The following is a 20,278-nucleotide window of genomic DNA, read 5'->3' on the forward strand; positions in this document are numbered from 1 at the left end:
GAAGACCAATAGAACAGTTGTTGGAGCTGCCGTAGCTGACTTTCTATAAGGAGAAGGTAATAGACATTTTCTCACACCTGGAGGTAAAAGAGAACGTGCCCTTTTACTGAAATTTTAAAATCTGTATATTTATTTGAGACTTGATAAAGCTTTTCTGAGGCAAATTTACTACTCATTATGGATAGTGACCTAGAAATAAGTTGTACTGGAAAATGACAAAGAAAAATCATTTTTATCTAAAATGTTATTTATTACAAATACTATTGCTAATGCTCTAGTTAATATTCTAGTTAATATTAATATAACTTATTTATTTATTTTTATTTTAAAGAGAAAACTAAATTTCAAAATTAGGTAATAGGAGGGTAAAATGGTTAATATATTGAGTATTGTTATCTTTAAATTAGTTACTTAGAGTAAAAGATAAAGGCATTTAATTGTACAAAAATATTAGCACAAATCTTTCTTTTCAATGAACTAAGAAATTCACAGTATAACTATCTTAACTATCATATATATATTTTGCTTTTCCCTTCCTTCTTTTCTCCAACCCAGTTTCTCCTTCCTTTTGAACAATTTCTTCTCATTTTACAATATCTATTGTACATTTTGTATCTTATTTACTCTTAAACGTGATGTTTGCGTATAATATTATTATATTTTAGATATTTCTATTTCCCCCAAATTAAAAATAACCCAAAATTCTTTTTCTAAAAATATAACTTTTATATTTGTTCCTTTACCAAATATACTCTTTTGAAGCTGACATTAAGTTAGCATTGGACCAGGATTTACATATATCTCTTTATTTTAATAATTAAAGAATAGCGATTTTTGTTAAGGACAGCACATTTATTGCAGAAATAATTAGGTTATTTGTGATGGTTAAAATCGGTGGACAATGTTATTTTGTACACTATAGATTTATTATGGAATTTCTGGTCAAAATTTTATGGCAACTTTGCATGAAAGTTATTTCCACTTCACAATGGAATTTAGATAAATAGTTCTAACTCAGGTGCATTTATTCATAACTTATTGTCTGACAAGGGCATATATATGAGTGCTAAAGCCTCATTCATCAGGTCTTTGAAAGTCCAAGTGATCTTAATTTAGAACATAGTAACATATTCTCGTGCTATTTATGTATCCAATTATAGGTTGCAATTACCCATAAGGGAATCCAGTAAGAATGCAAAAAACTCTTACGACAGTACTGTAGCAGAGCTGCATGCGTCTCAGCCACTGCAGAATTCCTGTTGGTGAACAAACATAACAAGATGGGAAAGTCCAATCAGTCTTCTGTGACAGAATTTGTCTTGCTGGGACTTTCTGGCTACCCAGAGCTGGAGGCCATTTACTTTGTTCTGGTCCTGTGTATGTACCTGGTGATCCTGCTGGGAAACGGTGTTATCATCATTGTGAGTGTCTATGACTCCCATTTGCACACCCCTATGTACTTTTTCCTCAGTAACTTATCATTTTTGGATATCTGCTACACTAGTTCTTCTATTCCCCTATTCCTCAGTAGTTTCTTAACGTCAAAGAAGACCATTTCCTTCTCTGGATGTGCAGTACAAATGTTTCTTTCATTTGCTATGGGAGCCACAGAGTGTGTCCTTCTAAGTATGATGGCATTTGACCGCTATGTGGCCATCTGTAACCCTCTGAGATACCCCATCATCATGAGCAAGGCTTCCTACGTTCCCATGGCTGCTGGGTCCTGGATCGCAGGAGGTGTCAACTCTGTGTTGCAGACTTCTCTTGCAATGCGGCTTCCTTTCTGTGGGGATAATGTCATTAATCATTTCACTTGTGAAATCTTGGCTGTCTTAAAATTGGCTTGTGCTGATATTTCCATGAATGTTATTAGCATGGCTGTTGCTAACATGATTTTTCTTGTGGGCCCAGTACTTTTCATTTTTGTCTCGTATGTTTTCATTCTCTCCACCATTCTGAGGATTCCTTCTGCAGAGGGGAGACGCAAAGCCTTTTCTACCTGTTCTGCCCATTTAACAGTGGTTATTATATTCTATGGGACCATCCTCTTCATGTATGCTAAACCTAAGGCTAAAGACTCTTCTGGCGCAGACAAAGAACAACTCAGAGACAAAATTATCTCTCTCTTCTATGGCGTGGTGACACCTATGCTCAATCCACTTATCTACAGTTTGAGGAACAAAGATGTGAAAGCAGCCGTGAAGAATATACTGTACCGGAAGCGTTTCTCAGAGGAAAAGTGAATGCTATTCTAGTAAAAAATTTTTTTTCACTCTAAATGCAAGGCTAATTCTCACCTGAAGTTTCCAAAATAAATATAAGAGCTGGTAATAACCACTAATTCTTGAGATTCTTGTTTTTCTGTTTCTGTTATTTAAATAAAAGAGTAATAGAGGGCTAACATTTTCCCTTCATGACAAATTAAGGAGAGGAGAAAGAGACATTGTTAAGAAATTCTGATCCAATCTGTGCTCTTCCTCATGGATAACAATTTAGTTTTTTTTTTTTTCCTTTTTTTTTTTCATCGGTACCGGGGATCGAACTCATGACTGCCTGCTTGCAAAACAATTTAGTTTAAACCTAGAATTCTGACTTCTGTAATCTTATGCAAAAGGAAGTACCATTTTACTAACATCCTCTTATCTCCTATGTACATAAATTGTCTTGTCATATTCTTCTTAAGATCAAGTAGAAAGCATCTTATTAAGAATCTGAGTGCTATATAAACTCAACATTAAGTAATTCTTTTTGTATATCTTTGTCAATGTTTGCATAACATATTGTTTACACTCCTGGTATAGAGTTGGTACAAGTATATAACACAGGGTAATTCCTCTCTACATTCCCTTCCCTTCCCCCATCTTCGCCCCTCCCTCCACCTCTTGAGCCCTTTTCTATTTGATAAAGATATATCTTTCTACTTCTTATCTCTACCCTTGATTTTGCTCTTTATTTATAATTGAATTTCTCATGTAAGAGAAACTATATGATAAACTTTGGCTTGATTTATTTCATTTAAACTTATGGTCTCAAGATGCATCCATTTTCCTACAAATGATTGGAGTTTATCTTTTTTATAGCAGAGCAATACTTCATTTTGTGTAAATACCACATTTTCTTTATCCATCTGTTGGACTTAGGATGCTTCCAAGATTTGCCATTGTGAATTGTGCTACTGTAAACATGGGTATGCATGTGTCAATGTAATATGATTTTTAAAAACTCTGTCAGAGAGAGACCAAGAAGGGAACTAGCTGGTTTAAATGGAATTTTTTATTTTAGTTTCTTGAGAAATCTTCTTACTGGTATCCATAGTGGTTGTTCCTAACAGCAATGTAGAAGGGTTTTTTACCCTGCAGTCTTGCCAGCATTTGTTATTATTCGACCTCTTGATAATGGCCATTCTTTCTTAGGCATATTGGTGTGTTTTAATTCGAATTTTTCTAAGGACTAGTGATTTTGAACATTTCTTCATATATTTATTGACCATTTTTTCTCTCTCCTACTTCTCTTTCTCTTCCTCTTCTTTATCTTCTTTTTCTATGAAATTTTTATACATTTCAGTTGCCCGTTTTTTGACTGGATCTTTTATTTGGGGTTCTAACTTTCTAGAGTTTTTTACTTATTCTATCTATTAGTGTATTTTATGAGACAAGACCTTGCTATCTAAGTCAGGCTGGCCTTGAACTCACTCTATGTCTAGCCTCTAACTCACAGCAATCCTCCTGCCTCAGGCTCCTAGGTGCTGGGGTTACAGGCATGTGTCACTTTGCAGGGCTTAGATATTAGTCTTCCGTCACAATTATAGCTGGAAAAATTTTTTCCCATTCTTTAAATTTTTTTTTCACTCTGTTGATTTTTCATTACGCAAAAGTTTTTAATTTGATGCAATCCCATTTGTTGATTTTTTGCTATTTTCTGTGCAACCGGGGTTCTGTTCACAAAGTCCTTGTCTACATATATGATTTCAAGAGTTTTTATATTTTCTCTTCCAGCAGGATATACATTTTTGTTTTAGCACTTAGTTCTTTGATCCAATTTGATTTTAGCTTAATGCATGGTGAGGGGTATAGGACTAGATTCAATCTTCTGCATCATTTGTTAAAGAGGTTATCTTTCCTCCTCTGTATGCTTTTACCCCTTTCCAGTGATGAGTGAACTTCAGGATGTTTCTACCTTCTCTTTCTTGTTGCACTGACCTCATATCTGTTTTTATGCCAGTATCATGCTGTTTTTAATCATCGTAACTTTGGAATAAAACTTCAAGCTCAAAATTGTGATGCGCTCTTGTTACTGAGGGTTGCTTTTGCTGTTCTGGATATCTTTTGATGCCATAGAAAATTTAGGATTTTTTGTTCTCCAGTTCTGGTAAGAATGCTGTTGGTACTATATTTTGATTGGAATTTCATTAAATCTGTGTAAGAATTTTGGAATTATGGCCAGTTTGACCACATTGGTTATGCCTTCTAGGAGATCTCTTTCCATTTTTCTATTCCCTTTTTCACTGCAGTTTCTATTATAGGGGTCTTTCATTCCTTTAGTTAGATTATTTCATAAATATTTAATTTTTCTTGATGCTGTTGTAAATAGTATCTTTTCTCCAACTTATTTCTCAGTGGGCTCAATAGTAGCATATGGGAACACTATTGATTTTTGAGTGTTGATTTGTATTCTGCTAAATTACTGAAATTTATTAATTCTAAGTCTTTTGGTGGATCTTTCTGGATTATCCTTGTGGAAGAGCATATCAAGTGCAAATAATGATAATTTGACTTTTCCCTTTCCTATATGTATTCCTTTTATTTCTTTTTATAGCCCAATTGCTTTTGCTAATGCTTCAAATGCTGTGTTGTACGGGAGTGGTGATAGTGGGAATTCTGAACTTTTTCCTGATTTTAGTGGGAATGCTTTAATATGATGTTAGCAGTAGGTTTGTCAGGAATGGTTTTTGTCAACTAAGTTTCTTCTTTATTTTTATGGAGTGTCTTTATCATGAAAAGTTGTTGGATTTTGTCAAAGGCTTTTTCTGTGTCTATTGATATGATTATGTGACTTTTGTCCTTGGTTCTGTTAATGTGATGTATTATCTGGGTACATATCTATTAAGGGCTACTTCCTGAATTAGCACCAAAGGGCTCCATACAAGTGCAAGGTTGTGAGTTCGATCTCCAGTACCAGAAACAAAAACAAAACCAAAAACAAAAATGAAAAAGAAAAATATTTTGGATCATATAAAAGTCACACAAGCCAACATAGCCAGGGTTTAATTCTATTCTCTGGTTTATATTTCTCATATTGATTTTGAGTAAGTTAAATACAAAGAGGTATTTCAAGAGGATAAGAGGAACTATGAGAAATTCTTAAAAAGCTAAGAAATTATTATGTCTATTAATGATGTTGACATTTTTCTGAATAATTAAAATTTTGACTGTGAATTAAAGTTTTTATCAGTTTATGTTGAAAAATGAAATTCTTCCAATGCAAAGAAACATTTGCTCCAAATTGCAATATAACAATGTTTTCTAAAAACTGTCTTCCAATATTTTGAGTTATTTTGAATTTTGTTCTTAAAAATTGAATAAGAGTTTGTAATATAGTTTTGGGGAAAAATGAAAAGCAGAAAGAGTGATTTGTGGGGCAGCACTAACACATACAGGTCATTGTGCACTCAAGGTCAAGTTTGTATGAAGGGAAAATATTTAGAATAAAGTTATTTATTGGTTCAGAACCAGAGAGAATTAGTGTGCTTTCTATTTTCTTGTCAACTGATTATCAAAGAATAGCATATAATGATAACTTTTTGTTTTGTCCACCTTCGGTGACCTCTTCAATGTATCTTATTCAAACTTTTACACTCCTGGTTTACTCCTATATCTAAAGATAAGATCCTATTTTTCTAAAAGTGCTTGGAATTACAGGAGATGAACTAATATGTGAAGTCCATTTATTTTATTTGAAATAACTTGGATTTACAGTTTTCAATTTTAATAAATGAACTCAACAGTTAATTACTGCCTACTCGTCTTGTTAACTTGACACTGAGTCATGGTTGTGACCTTTAGCATATTTCAGAAGCCAACAAATGGTTATAGCATAAAAGTGAGCCACCGAAAGCAAGGTATAGATTAAGACAGCCTAGAGGAGTGAGTAACTAACTCTAGGGAAACACCGGACAGCTTTGCAGGGAATCTCAGATTCTGTCTGTCTGTTACAATATTGCTAAAATTTTACTAGAGAAGAAGGATTAATGTGTCAAACAGAAGAACCAGCATGTGCTATTAGTATCCTGAGCTTTGAAAAAACATTATAGAGCTGAGTAACAGAACCCAGTACATGCAAAGGGATAAGAGGGGCATGAAAAGAAGGTGAAATCCATAGAAAGAAATAGAGATTGAGATAAAGTAAGATCCCTAGAGATAATTTTAAAAAGTGTGAATGAAAATGGTTTCATTTCAAATATTTGTTGTCTTAATCCCATACATTTAGCTGTATGTTTTAGATCACTGGTCCCTACATTTTTGTGAGGTCAGTCATTTAAAAAAATACTAGATAACTCTTGAAATTTCTGAAATTCTCTTTCTGTATGTCACCTTTTTTTCTTTTAAAACTTCACCTCAAAATATGTCATCTTATTTTATTGGTGAACTCAAAGATGTCAGTTTTTCATATTTTCTTTCGGCACTGTTATTTGTTCGTGGATTATTTCACCTGCCCCAGCACTTCAGGCTAGGGCTGAACATGGGGGTGACCACTCCACACAATCAGTCAGTGGTTTGTCTGAAGCAGTGTCTTTGCATATTGGCTTCACTCACACGAAGAGGACTGTCCCATAAAACACAATCAGCAGGTGGGGAAAGTTCTCTTACTTCCTTCAGGTGAATTGATTTCAGTATGCTGTAGGTGATGAAAATATAGAAAACAGGAAATCACTGGTGTAAAAATGAAGCATTACATTTCCCAACAGTATTATGCACTCATTCAAAGAAGCACTGATGGAGGCCAGCATTATTAAAGATAACATTTCAGAAAGGAATCGCAGCAGTTTCTTGGTGTCCACATAACAGTCATACACTATCACTGTCAGGAGCGCACCCTTTGCAGACCTCATGGCATAGCAAAAAGGCAGTTGTGAGGAAGAGTTTTTTCTCTGATAAAAATTTCAACATCATTATGAGCCAAAAGCAGATGTAATTTATGTATTCTGAATGGAGGGCGAGACGTTGCTAGGCAATAAATACATAGGCAGGAGGAAGTAGGAAAGAATAAGAGCTAGGATGGACTGTAACCTAGATGCTATTCCCTGGGAGTGTTACCAGTTACATTACTAAGAAAATGACAAGAAGGAGTTTTTGTCAACTCCTGGATACTCCGAAAAACTGGTCTGAGAATAAACTCAATCTTTGTGGTCCAATTTTTCCCCTCATTTTTACTTTTCATAGCTAGAGTAATTTAGAAAAGAAAACAACATGTGAATTAAATAGTCACAAATTAGGTGAAGTAAAATGTAATTGAAACAGGTCCTACAACTGTGCTAGCACTAGCTGGAGCAGTGGTAAAAGAAGAGAGAAGAGTTACGGAATTCTTCTACCTCATAGAGCAATTTAGCTGTGTTTGTAGCTTGATAAATATTCAAATTTCTATATTTCACTTTTAGAGATGCTTGAGATCTGAGCCAAGGATGAACTATGTTCATTTTTAACATTTAGTTGTTTTTACTCATGCAGTTAACACAGACACTCCACTTTAAACTTTTGAGTGTTTTAATATGTTCAACAAAGACTGGTTTACTTGATTTTATGCTATGCCAATCATTATATCATTGAGTAAGAGCTTATAGTTTTCAAACCCATTCACATACAGCACTCGTTTTGTCATCACTATAATCCTTGAAGGAAAATGAAATCTAGAGATAAGGTTTATGTCAGATCAGTAATTGAGTGAGCTGCTATTCAAATCTTTTGTTACCCCACTTCAAATCTTATCTGTTTTCTTTTTTTTGACTACACTTTATCATTATTCAAATAGTATATAAGGTGGCTAGGGTTTGGGAATCAGACCTCCTGTTAAATAATGCTCTCCAGGTAACTGTAAATTACAACTAAGAAAGAGGGCCGCTGATCTAGTCCAGTGCTTCTCAGACCTCATGACTTCCAGGAATCACCTGGGTATCTTTGTAGAAGATTCTGATGCCATAGATCTGAGTGGGTGCTGATAACTCCATGTATTAACAGGCTCCAGGGGAGCTTGCTCATCCATAGAACACACCTGAATATGTTCTCACATGACGCCACCTCCTTCCAGTTTCTTGGCACCTCTGGTTCTTTAGTGTGCAATGGTAATTAGTAGCCAATGTGAAAGTTGAAGGTAAGACTATTATGCAGCTTTTCCTAGGCTTATGTGGTTTAGATTTTAGATACAGAAGCAACCACATTATATACAGGAGAGTCTACCTTCTATTTCTGTCCATGAAAGTCCCCTTTCCCCTTTTCTCACTATTGAATTTACCAGTGGGGCCATCATTCTGAGGCAGGAAGTTTTGGTTCAGCTTAAGGAACAGATTTTTGTGGTGAGGAGTGGGAAACAAACAACTTCATTTTAAAACACTTAATTTATAATGATTAGCTGGTGAATGACTCATAGAATATCATTTTAAAACAATTCTGCATCTTCGTGGTATTCTGCCTGAACAGCAAAATATATCCTCAAATAGATAATGATCCAATGGATAAGTTACACCTTAATAGTTTCAAATAATGGTTCTTGTGATAAAGGGCTTGCCTTTACTAGTCATCTGACAACACTGTTCCTTAAAGGAGAGTTCCTAGTCTAATGGTTCTAGATAGTACTTTCCTCTAATTCAAGTTTCCTTAAATTATACAGGCTTAAAAAATAAATGATAAGGTGCAGATTGGCTCCAATTTGGTACTGTTGATGACTAGAGTTTAATTGACTATAGGGGCATAATCATAATCAACAAGTTAGCTAGTAAAGTTGCTATTAAGAAATGAAAGCTGGTTATAGCGGCACATGCTGACCCTTCAGAAGAAGGAAGTCTGCACTTGCTTGGAGGCCAGGGCAGGAGGATTCCAAGGTCAAGCCCCGCCTTTGCAGTTTAGTAACTTTGTAAGACCCTGTATCATAAAGGGAGGAGGAAGTGTGAATGCAGACCACTGTAAAGGCCTTGAGTATCACAAAACAAAAAAAAGAAACCAAATAAACCTCAATTACTCCATGGTAAAGGTCGAATAGTTTAAAATTTTCTGAATTTATTGTGAATTTTAAAATGCCACCTACATCTAAAATTCTAGGCAAATTCAAAGTTTCAGAGCCAAATACAATTATTTTTAGATTAAACCCAATTTTCTTCTCTTACTAATTTAAGAAATATGAATTGACTTAATATATATATAGAAGATTTATAACAATGCCTGGATATTTGTGTGCTATTATTGCTGTTAATACCCAAGAATTGATGCAGCACAGTGGATTCTATCCACCAATAAGAATAACAGAATGAACAAAAAGCTAGACAAAGTCCTAAGCATATTTTAAGTGAGGCTCCTAGAATAATATAATAATAGATTATGGATGGTACGAGATTGTCCCTAAGACTTCTGGCTGGTTATTTAAAATATGGAAACAGGTTTAATATAATTAAGTCTTTAGGGCATTATTCTTAAAATTTCTGAAAGTTTTGAGCATCTTTCCCCTGAAGCAATTTAAAATGATGGTTTAGAAAACTGCAGAAGTCCCTGAGAGCAAGAAGTATTTAAATTGCCTTCCCAAGTTTGAGGAAGATCCTTTGGAGAATTTCCTGGGCTGCACAGCGGGACAGTGTTTGCACACTGACTTCAAAAGCAAATGCAATGTGCCATAGTCTCAATCTGAATTACTCAGTATATGTCTTTTTACTATAAGCTAAAGCACCCTTTGGAAACATGTTGGACTGTAATATACAGAAGAGTTTGAAAGAATTTATCATCAGTATTTGCTGGATGAAATTTACTGTTGTTATCTCTCCCTAATAGAAACCCCTTCTTTAGGTTTTAATCAAACTCAGGGACATTTTTGTAGAATAATCTGAAAAAATAAGATCGAGGAGAAAGAATTCTGCTTTGTATTGATTCCTAAAAGGTAAGTTAACTTTTCCTTTAGAGATAATTGCTGGAAACTTATGAATAACATTAAGGGAGATTCAGTCTTTATGAACTGGGTTGACATAAGTCATGTGTTGTGGGAATGGAATATCTCTTATTAGAGAAAGTATTTAAGGAATGGAAAATAAAACATTTCAAGAGAATTGTCTTGCTGAGTGTGGTGGCACACACCTGTAATATCAGCACTTGGAAGGCTGAGGCAGGAGTACTACTGTGAGTTACAGGCCAGCCTGTGCTACAAGGTGAGTTCAAGTTCAGCCTGAGCTTTATAGCAAAACCCTGTCTCAAAAAGCCAAAACCAAAAATAGGTAATGACAATAATAATAGTTTTTACATATAGTTAGAAAATTGAGGAAAAAGAAAATATGAAAAATGTATTTGCAGATCTAAAGTAATCTGAATATACAACAATGGTGAATATTTAGGTATATAATTTCTAACTGTAAGTATTTATTTGATCAGCATATAGTTTCTTGATCCTTCCTTCATTACATGTGTCTATATATCGAACAGAATATCATTTATCTTTGGTCCTGCAATGTTACTGCACAATTGTCAGCAAATTTTCACTCTTGGTCAGAATGTAAATATGCTGTTTTTTGGTAAAGTTCTGATTTTGTAGCAATTTACCTAATAGCATCACTTCAATTTTGTTTGGTTCAGTTTAGAAAATATTTGTCCAGCACTAATCATGGGTGAACAATATTTTACTGGACCTTCTACCTGGCATGCTGTTTGGAATAAAACATGTTATTGAACACATCTTTGAATATATCTTTTTTCTTTGAAAAAAGAAAGTAAAGGAAAGCAATGATTTGTTATAAACAAAAAATTGTGACTTATGTTTGTGTATTTGGAGGATTGTTTTAAATATTTTAAAAATTCCTTTTCTTTTTAGTAAAATATTTCCTGGTAACTTTAGAAGTAATATATGTGAGACCCAAACACAATTTAGTTTTTAGATGAGTGAATGAAATAGCCTTCCTTAAAAATATCAAATTCTAAGTTCCTTGTATGAAACTAAAAACAATTTCTGTTATAATAGTTTAATGCGTTTCACTGCAAGATGAGTTGATGTTGTAGAATGTGAATTCACCTTAAATACTAGATGTGATAAAGTATTAGGTTGAATTGGCTAACAAGAGACCATAAAAATGAGTTTTGAGGAATGAAGCTATACTGTACTCTTATGGGAAGGTGATGATACTGGGAAATGTAAAAATTCAAAAGAGAAATTAGTAGACAAGGCAGAAATCAAAATAGTGCTTACCATTTGCTACGCGCTTTACATGTATTACCTTGTTTATTTTGTCAGAAATCTTGTAACAAGGATGTTAAGTTTTCCATGCTATAGCTGAGGAAACTGAGACTCGGAAAAATAAATTGCTCAGAGTCACGTATCTAGTAACCATCCAACACAGAATTTAAATATATATTTTTTCTATTAGGCAAAAGTTAAAAAAAAAAAAAAGAGCAAACAAAATGAACCTACCGATATAGTAAGTTGTAGGGTGTAATGGTTAGAAAAATAATTCTGACAGTGAGACAGCTTCTCAGCCATCATTTACCTGGGAATTGGAATTTGGCTCGCTTGATTTATAACACAGGATTAAGAAAGCAAATCTAAGATTGAGATAAAATAAATGCATGGTCAGCACACAAATGAATCCAGAGTATAACCGGTGAAATTAAAAGAAATAGTGGTAAAGTGTGATGAGAAATAAATACCTTAAAAATGACCAAAGGCATATCTGGGAGTTCAAAGAGGGGTGAAATAAGTCCAAAAGATTCAATTCAAGCCTTCAACTGGTGTCAAATTTTGTGAATAAGGATAAATGAACAAGTGCCTGTTTATTTGCATTGTGAATTCGTTAGACCACTTTCAATGGATTTTGTGTCCGTGAATAAGAATATTACTGGAAATGTGTGTGTCTGGGTGGGGGTGTCTGGGTGGAAGGGACTATTTTTTGAATAATCAGGTGTTGAATAGGATAGGGGGTTCATATCTGACCATTCTTCCTTGAGATTTATTTACTTCTTTTAATGCTTATTGTATTACTGTTGAGATAATCCTGATCTTCCTTTTAATGTAGCTTGTTGTTTTTCTGCTAGAAAGAATTCTGTATTACTTACATGGTTAACAGAAAGATCTCAGATAAACAAGAGCCACAAAAAGCAAGCTTAAGTTTTAGCCAGATTATATGACTTTAGGTTTAACGCTCTCACTTTAAATTTCCTTATGTTTACAATGTTACTATTGTAGTATATAAAAATGTAATATATGAAAACGACTTCAGCAAGTTCCTAGGCCAGGATGAGGATCAATACATTAACTTCATTCAGACTTCTCTTCCTGCATTTTTTCTTTCTTCCTCTCCTGCTTTATTTCACTTCTTCCCTCTTACTGGGTTACTTGCAAATTTTTATATGTATGCATTGGTATTTACAGACCTGTTATTTTAAAGAAATTATTTTTAATTTTTTAAAAAAATTCTTACAGGTAAAAGAGAAACAGTAAAATGGAATGGAAAAACCAAACCGTTCTGGTGGAATTTATTCTGAAGGGGCTTTCTGGTTACCCAAGGCTTGAGCTTCTTTTCTTTGTGCTCATTTTAATAATGTATGTAGTTATCCTTCTGGGCAATGGCACCCTCATTACAATCAGCATTCTGGACTCTCACCTGCACACTCCTATGTACTTCTTTCTAGGGAACCTCTCCTTCTTGGATATTTGCTACACGACCACTTCTATTCCTTCTACACTGGTGAGTTTCCTCTCCCAGAAAAAGACCATTTCCTTTCCTGGTTGCACACTGCAGATGTTTCTTGGCTTGGCCATGGGAACCACAGAATGTGTGCTCCTGGGAATGATGGCTTTTGACCGCTATGTGGCCATCTGCAATCCTCTGAGATATCCCATTATCATGAGCAAGTTTTCCTACATTCCCATGGGAGCTGGGTCCTGGTTTGCAGGGTTTGTCAATTCTGCAGTGCAAACTGCATTGGTGGTCCAATTGCCTTTCTGCAGAAATAATGTCATCGATCATTTTCTTTGTGAAATTCTGGCTGTCATGAAGATGGCTTGTGTTGACATTTCAGACAATGAATTTATCATGCTTATGGCCACGACATTATTTACTTTGATGCCTCTGCTTTTGATTGCCATTTCTTACTCATTAATTATTTACAGCATCCTCAAGATAAGCTCTTCTGAGGGGAGAAGCAAAGCCTTCTCTACCTGCTCAGCCCATCTCACAGTGGTGATAATTTTCTACGGGACTATCCTCTTCATGTACATGTAACCCAAGTCTAAAGACATACTTGATTCAGACAACTTGAACGCTACTGACAAACTTGTATCCATGTTCTATGGGGTGATGACTCCCATGATGAATCCTTTAATCTACAGTCTCAGAAACAAAGATGTGAAGGAGGCTCTTAAAAACCTACTGAATAAGAGGTTCTTTAGCTAATGATTAGAAAAGGTACTGGATTGTGAACAAATTGGACGCTGTCAAAATATGAGAATTATGTTGGAATTTTGGCTTTCTTTGCCTTTTCATGAGTTATGTTACCACTTTTATAATGCTAGATGCCATTTAAGTATTGTTACATGTTCATGAAGAATTTTCAAGATAAAGGCATTGGGATAAGAAAAAATAAGGCAACATAATAGGGAGAGATGAACACTTTCTAACATTTTGAACAGAATCTTCGTTTCCTGTTTTTTGCAGTATTGGAGTTGAGCATTATGTACCTTTTTATGTTGACTTTTTTGCATGCATAACATTATTTCATAGGCCACAACTCATTATATCTTTCAAAATACAAAATGCTTTCAGTTATGGAAATAAAAGCAAAACAGAACAAAACCTAAAATACTTCACTCACTTTCCACTGGAGAACCTTTTGTTTCAATCCTACATTAATCTCCAAATTGTATAAAGCCATTAAATGTCATATATTTTTTCAACATTTAAACTTTTCTGTAACACTGTAAGAGTGCTGAATATTGGAACTATAAAGGGTATAAATAAATAAGGCTTAAGGAAGGCAGGTTACAAAATCAAGATGTTCTTGTTTATATCCTATATTTGTTTTCAGCTCACATGTTAGTATTAGCATAATGCAAATGCAACATTAAAAATGAGCATGAAAATTAGCCTACTGCTTCAGGTAATAACATGGATAAATATTATGTTGGATGGAAAGTCATATCTATTCTCATTTAGAAGACATAGATTTCTTTGACATCCTGAGAAAATTCCAGTATTTTCCCAGATCCTAACACTATGTTCAAGTCCTTGGATTTTAGTGAAAATACCTGTATCCATGTATTCTGTCTTTTACTAACTACCTTTAAAATCTTAGTGATCTGAGGGAACACAAAATTGGATGTCAGAGAAGAGATGGCATTACATTATTTTGCTTTTCCTTGGATTTCTTCATAAGATTTTTTTTTTAACCTTAACTGAAGAATACTTCTGATTTCCTGCCTAATAAGAATTGATTATGTTCATAGTCTAAGAAATTTAGTTAGCTGAATAAATTTTATACTAATGGATAAGTAAGATCAATGTACGTTGGGTACAAACATTTTACACAAAGGTTAAATATTTGTGGATTATTTGGGCATATTCACTCATTTCACCATTTCAAATTTTAGTGAAAGAAATATGAAAAAGTTATAAATTATATTTAATTGCAAACACTTCTATTATATTTACTTAGAGATTAAATCTGATGGTCAAGGGTGAGAATATCAATGAATCAGCCTCACACACTAATAAAACAGCTATGAGAACCTATTAATTCCCATTCACCATCTCACGAGAAGGATTTTTTTCCCCCTAAGAATTTTAGGATTCAGGTATTTTATGTTTTGAACCATGGACCACCTTGGATACTCAGACACTAATATTGTTTTCTTCGCAGTTTAAATCCAGTCATTTTGATAAACTAGCTGGCATGACTGATCTAGGTAGATTTTTGATAGGAAATTAAAGCAAGTAAAATGAAAGTACATATATTTCCTCAAGATCAAGAGGATTTTTCTCACATAAGATCAAGGTCTGAAGAAAAAAACCAATAATTTCCCCCATCTTTATGTGTTCATGGGTTCAAATTTGCTGGGCAAATACACTGTCATTATAATACTGATTGATTTTTAAAAATCACCATACTGATTAAAATGTATCATTTTAACACTTTAATTGCCAGATGTTTTTCCATTCAGAATATTTATTTTGAAAGCTCACAGAGGATAATTTGGTGGTTATTAGCAAAACTTTTTTCTAGCTTATGAGCATAGTCAAATATACTTTAATGATTCATCAAATATTTATCAGCATCTCTGTGTATCTGTTCCTGTGTGATCCACCACATTGCAAAAATCTGCAGGGTAAATTTTTCTGGGCTCTCTTTTTTTCTACTCCCACTGAGCTCAATTTAGAACATAACACATAAAATATCATGTAATATACATTTGAAACCCACAAATGGGAAAACTATGTGAAAAGAAATGCAACATAGGAGAAACACATCCATTTATATTTCACTTCAAAGAACTTTATGGTTAGAAATTAAGACCAGAGATGTAGCAGAAAATCCAAAATTAGATTTTTTTTCTCCAACACATTGTGCTTTATGCCTGATCAGTTTTCAAATACTCTAAGCTTAAGAACATGTTGACTTGTCATGGTCCTGAAGCTTCTGAAATGGACACATCCATCATAGCACTAAAATTTTGTGACATGGCCACAGTGTTACTAATTTATAGATGAGGCTGCAAAAATCAGAGCTGCAAAATCTCATAACATACACATTGTATGGAAAGATATGCATCCTGCTATTCTTTCTGGAACTACTCTCTTGATTTTTCCAGGTTTCTGCTCACCACATCAAATATCAGTACTTCTCAGCAACATATCTAAAATTCTCAACATGTCTCCACAAATGATGCTTAATTAATTTTTACATCAGGGGAAACCTGAATTTGGTTGATACATGAGGAGAGAGTTGACATTAGCACTAATCGTCCAGAAACTAGAAACTCAAAAGGTTTTTCTTATTTCCATGGAGATAATATGTTACAAAAATTGAATTTTTTTTACATTATGATATAAAAATGACATCCATGAAATTATGTGTTCTATTAAATCTTGTACTTCAATATTTTTCATCTTTTGTCAAAATCACTACTTAAATAGGGTGAGATTCCATGCTGTTTGGTTTCATGCGTCTGGAATGTACCATTATTAATTAATTTTTCATTTACTTAAGGAATATTTATTGTACATCCACTGAGTGCTGAGAATGATGCAAGCTACCAGATACTCTTCATTAGTAAATGAAGGGAATGAGGGAAATGGAGCTCTAGCTTGGAGCCAAAGTGATGAATGTGGATCTGAAGTTGGAAAGGCAGTAATTGCCTGTGTGCTGTGATACAAGGTTCCATGTGCTTCTCTTGTTTAGTTAGAGAACTATGTGCCTAGTGACTTGAGCAAAAGAAGCGAGGTGGCATTCAACAGAGCCACTGTCATGGAGGGCGCCAGCAGAAGTGAAGTTGAGGCCTCTTTCTAAGGGCTTTCATGCGCAAGAGTTTAGGTGAAAGATAGATAAATAGCGTGTGTATACTTGCTTCCAGTAAACATGAGAATTCCAAATATAAAACAACTATCTGCTCTGTCCCAGACATTTTCAGCTTTTCTCTTGGTATTATTTTGACCTATAAAACACTCTGTTCTCTATTTCTAAAAAATAAAGCTAGAACAAAATCAATCAAACACTAACCTTTGCTAGCCTCAGTCTAGGTGCGACTTATTTTCGTGCTGTTTTAAACGAAAATTGAAGTGAAAGCTAACCCTGCTGTCTACTTTTTAACCTCATTCGTTCTTCAGCTCAACACAGAGTAGCTCTGCACAGCGCTGGTATTCAGATATTCATGGTTAGATTTAGTACATTGTTTTGGGGCTTCGTCTTACTTGATCTGTCTATAGTATTTTGTATCTTTTTGGAATCACAATTACATTTAATTTGTTTACATGTGTAGGTGAAATATCAATAGTCATATAGATTCACTGTACAATAATCAGTTACTACAAAATGTACAAAGTATGAATTCAAATATGGACATAATTTTATGTAACATTTATGTATAATTTTAAGTAATTTATACATATACAATATGTAATGATTAATATTTACTGAATGAATGTAAATGAATATTCAGAGGATGTACACATTTAGTAAATGTTTTAAACTTTTACATATTAATATTCACTTTTCTGCAACTGACTTTCACTCAAAACATATAATCTTCTTTATAAGATGTTAATGCTATAAATGTACATTGATATTTAAAAATAATTATTTCACTGTATAGATATAGCAAAGTTTTTATGAGTTTATGAAAGTAACAAAATTTATAATTATGTTCTTATATATTAATCAAAATTTATAATGTTTTTAATCTTTATGAAATGAATATTTATATATAAAAATTTATAATATGTTTTTAATCTTTATGAAAGCCCCAATCAGAAACTGACAGGGGGAAACTAAAGTTCACATAGAAATTCAAGAAATCCAGAATAACACAAATTTTGCAAAACTGAAAAACATTGAATTTAGAAGTTGCATTTTAAAAATTTTTTTATTTAAAAAAAGATTAAGATAAAAGAGGACATAACAAAACAAGTCATAACAGAACAGTTTAAGCAACATAGTGTTTTACCACAACACAATCCCATGTAATAGGAGCTACCATGGTGTCTCTGTCCTTGAAATAATTGAGTATACCTTCATATACTATAGTATCAAACATAAAAAGACAGTGTAAAACCATTCAAGAGAATGAAAGTATTACAGGATATTCATAATTAACTAACAGAAAATAAATAAAGGTTACTATATTATTTCATTATCTATAAAATATTATGTTTATACTATCACATATAATAAAATCCTAATAAGATACAACATGATAAAGTGAAGACATAAGAGCAAAAGCTTGGTGGGATTTCAAAACAAGATGACATTAAATCATCACTAGCTATTACAATGTCTTGTTTTCTTCAAAATAGCTGCTCATACCATCTTAGACAATAAAATCAAACAACCCAGAAGGTTGCATATTTTTTGACTTAAAATGTCAAAACTTACTATAAAGCTGTACTAATCAAGACACTGTGATACTGATACAGAGACAAACACACAAAATAGTGGAATGAATTCTTTTTTGATTTTATGGTGAAATAGAGTAATAAGCCTCCTATGATTAGATCCTCAGGACTTTATTTCTGAATTTCAAAAGTTTTGTGCACATTTTATCATTGAGACAATTTAATTAGATCATCGTTTAAGAGGAAAATATTTAAGTTGTTTCCTAAAGCCTAAAGCAGATTTTTAGGAATTTGTGACTTTCTACAATGGCACAATATTTCAAACCAAGCTTAGGAGCAAATTTAATTTGCTCCATTCCTAAAACTTATTACTAGTCAGTAGTTTCTTTCCAATTTTTAAACTAAAGCAATACAATGATAATTTATCTGAGTTGAGATTTATGATATTTTATCCTGGAAATCTTGTCCACATGCTGCGTTTCTACATATATCACCTAGTCAATGAATTTCCGCGACAAAATGATTATTCACTGGTGGCTTCGTTTTTGTAGGTTCAGCTACTAAGGATGAGCCATGGTGACTGACTGCAAATATAAAGATAAAATGAGTTACTATTTTCATAACCTAGAAAGAGAGCAGCTTCTGACTTAGAGGTAAGTTCTAGGAAGAATGAGAAACATATTAACTATAAGCAAGATTTTGATTAATTAATGGTTTAAATCTGTCAAGTTGGAAATGGAACTTTTCCTCCTTGAGGAGAAACTATTTGCAATGTGTCTATTCATTAGGGTGTAGTGGGGTGGGAGAGCTGTAAAACCAGAAGAGTAGTTCTATATGCACTTGGCAACTGTGTAACAAAGCAGGTTTGATTACTATGTATGTATGTATGTATAATTTTTTGAGACAAGGTTTTACTATGTAGTTTATACTACCTTTGAGCTCCCTATGTAGCCCAGGCTCACCTTGAACTCAGGGTGATCCTCTTGCCTCAGCCTTCTGAATTCTGGGATTAGAGGTGTGCACTACCATGTCTGGCTTTTTTTGGGTCCATTTATGAGTTGTGAGTGTATTACAAAGCATTTGAGTCTCTGTCACATGCATTAACAAACTGAAGCTTGATACACAGTGGACAGAAGACTGCTGTTTAGTATAGAATTCGTAATAAAACAACTCTATGCCTGTCAGTTCCCTCACAATAACTGTTTCATTTGGTTTGGTTAATAGCTAACCAGCTGAACTATTCAAGGCCTCTCAAATAGAAATACTATAAGTAGAATATTATGATGAATTTGGAAAAAGTTTTAAAAACTCAATATAATCACCTAGAATCTAAAAAAGACAATTTGCCAAAGCAATACACAGGAAAAAAAAACTGCTTGGGTATTATTCTTTTCTGCTTGTAACATTTATTATGAATTTTTTCTCTCCTGTTAGGAGGTTGTAATTGTAAAAGTGAGTGACATTTTTGTGTAAAGCAACTTTAAAAAATATTAAAATAGTCTCACTCATAAAGATCAGCCATGTGCTTTAAGATCAGGAAGAGAAAAAATTTATTAAAATTTAATTTTTTAATGGCATGAATTTGATATAATGTAGATTTCTGGTGGGATTTTTCCTTTCTTACCCTCTAATTTGCAGCTCTCCAAAGAATTGGAAGAACTGTGATAAAATGAATTAGGATTTCTTTGAAAGATGAACAGTATCATTTTTTCAGCATGCAGTGTGTATGATCTGAGTATACCTGCAAGCTGCATGTGCCTAACTCTAAGGAGAGACATTGATGACCAATTAAGAGATACAAAAGGACTGTTAGTAAAAGAAAGATAACATGCCATAACATGTTTCTTCATGTCATAACAGAGGCATGAAGAAAACCATTAGCAATGGGAACCATTATTGCGTTCATTGAATTACATATGCTATTGCATTTAACCTTGTGGTTAATAACTTTATTTTACTTCAAGAGAAATTACCAGGCACATGTCGTAGTTAGCTATT

At 33.6% G+C, this 20,278-nt stretch overlaps 3 protein-coding genes across 3 annotated transcripts in view; all 3 read left to right on the forward strand.

Annotated features, from left to right (window-relative positions):
• LOC134470397 (uncharacterized) overlaps positions 1-20,278 on the forward strand; it is a 98,632-nt gene that overhangs the window by 56,061 nt on the left and 22,293 nt on the right. The window contains exon 2 of the transcript XR_010039249.1: positions 18,832-18,933. The gene's annotated coding sequence lies outside the window, so the exon portion shown is untranslated. The remainder of the gene's footprint in view (positions 1-18,831; positions 18,934-20,278) is intronic.
• Positions 750-3,466, forward strand: LOC100719971 (olfactory receptor 13C7-like). Its single transcript, XM_003470734.2, has one exon. The coding sequence runs from the start codon at positions 1,281-1,283 to the stop codon at positions 2,241-2,243; it is 963 nt and encodes a 320-aa protein (XP_003470782.1). The 5' UTR covers positions 750-1,280; the 3' UTR covers positions 2,244-3,466.
• On the forward strand, positions 12,125-14,033 carry LOC100722169 (olfactory receptor 13C9). The gene is given in 1 exon segment (XM_013153239.2): positions 12,125-14,033. A coding segment is annotated over 1 exon segment (954 nt). The 5' UTR covers positions 12,125-12,676; the 3' UTR covers positions 13,631-14,033.

Source organism: Cavia porcellus, unplaced genomic scaffold (genome assembly GCF_034190915.1).
Source record: "Cavia porcellus strain 051 isolate PalLab524CR breed Dunkin Hartley unplaced genomic scaffold, mCavPor4.1 scaffold_1, whole genome shotgun sequence".
NCBI lineage: Eukaryota > Metazoa > Chordata > Mammalia > Rodentia > Caviidae > Cavia > Cavia porcellus.

Bases quoted from the DNA above. Each gene is read 5' to 3' on its own strand.
- LOC100719971 (XM_003470734.2), top strand. From the start codon at position 1,281: ATGGGAAAGTCCAATCAGTCTTCTGTGACAGAATTTGTCTTGCTGGGA.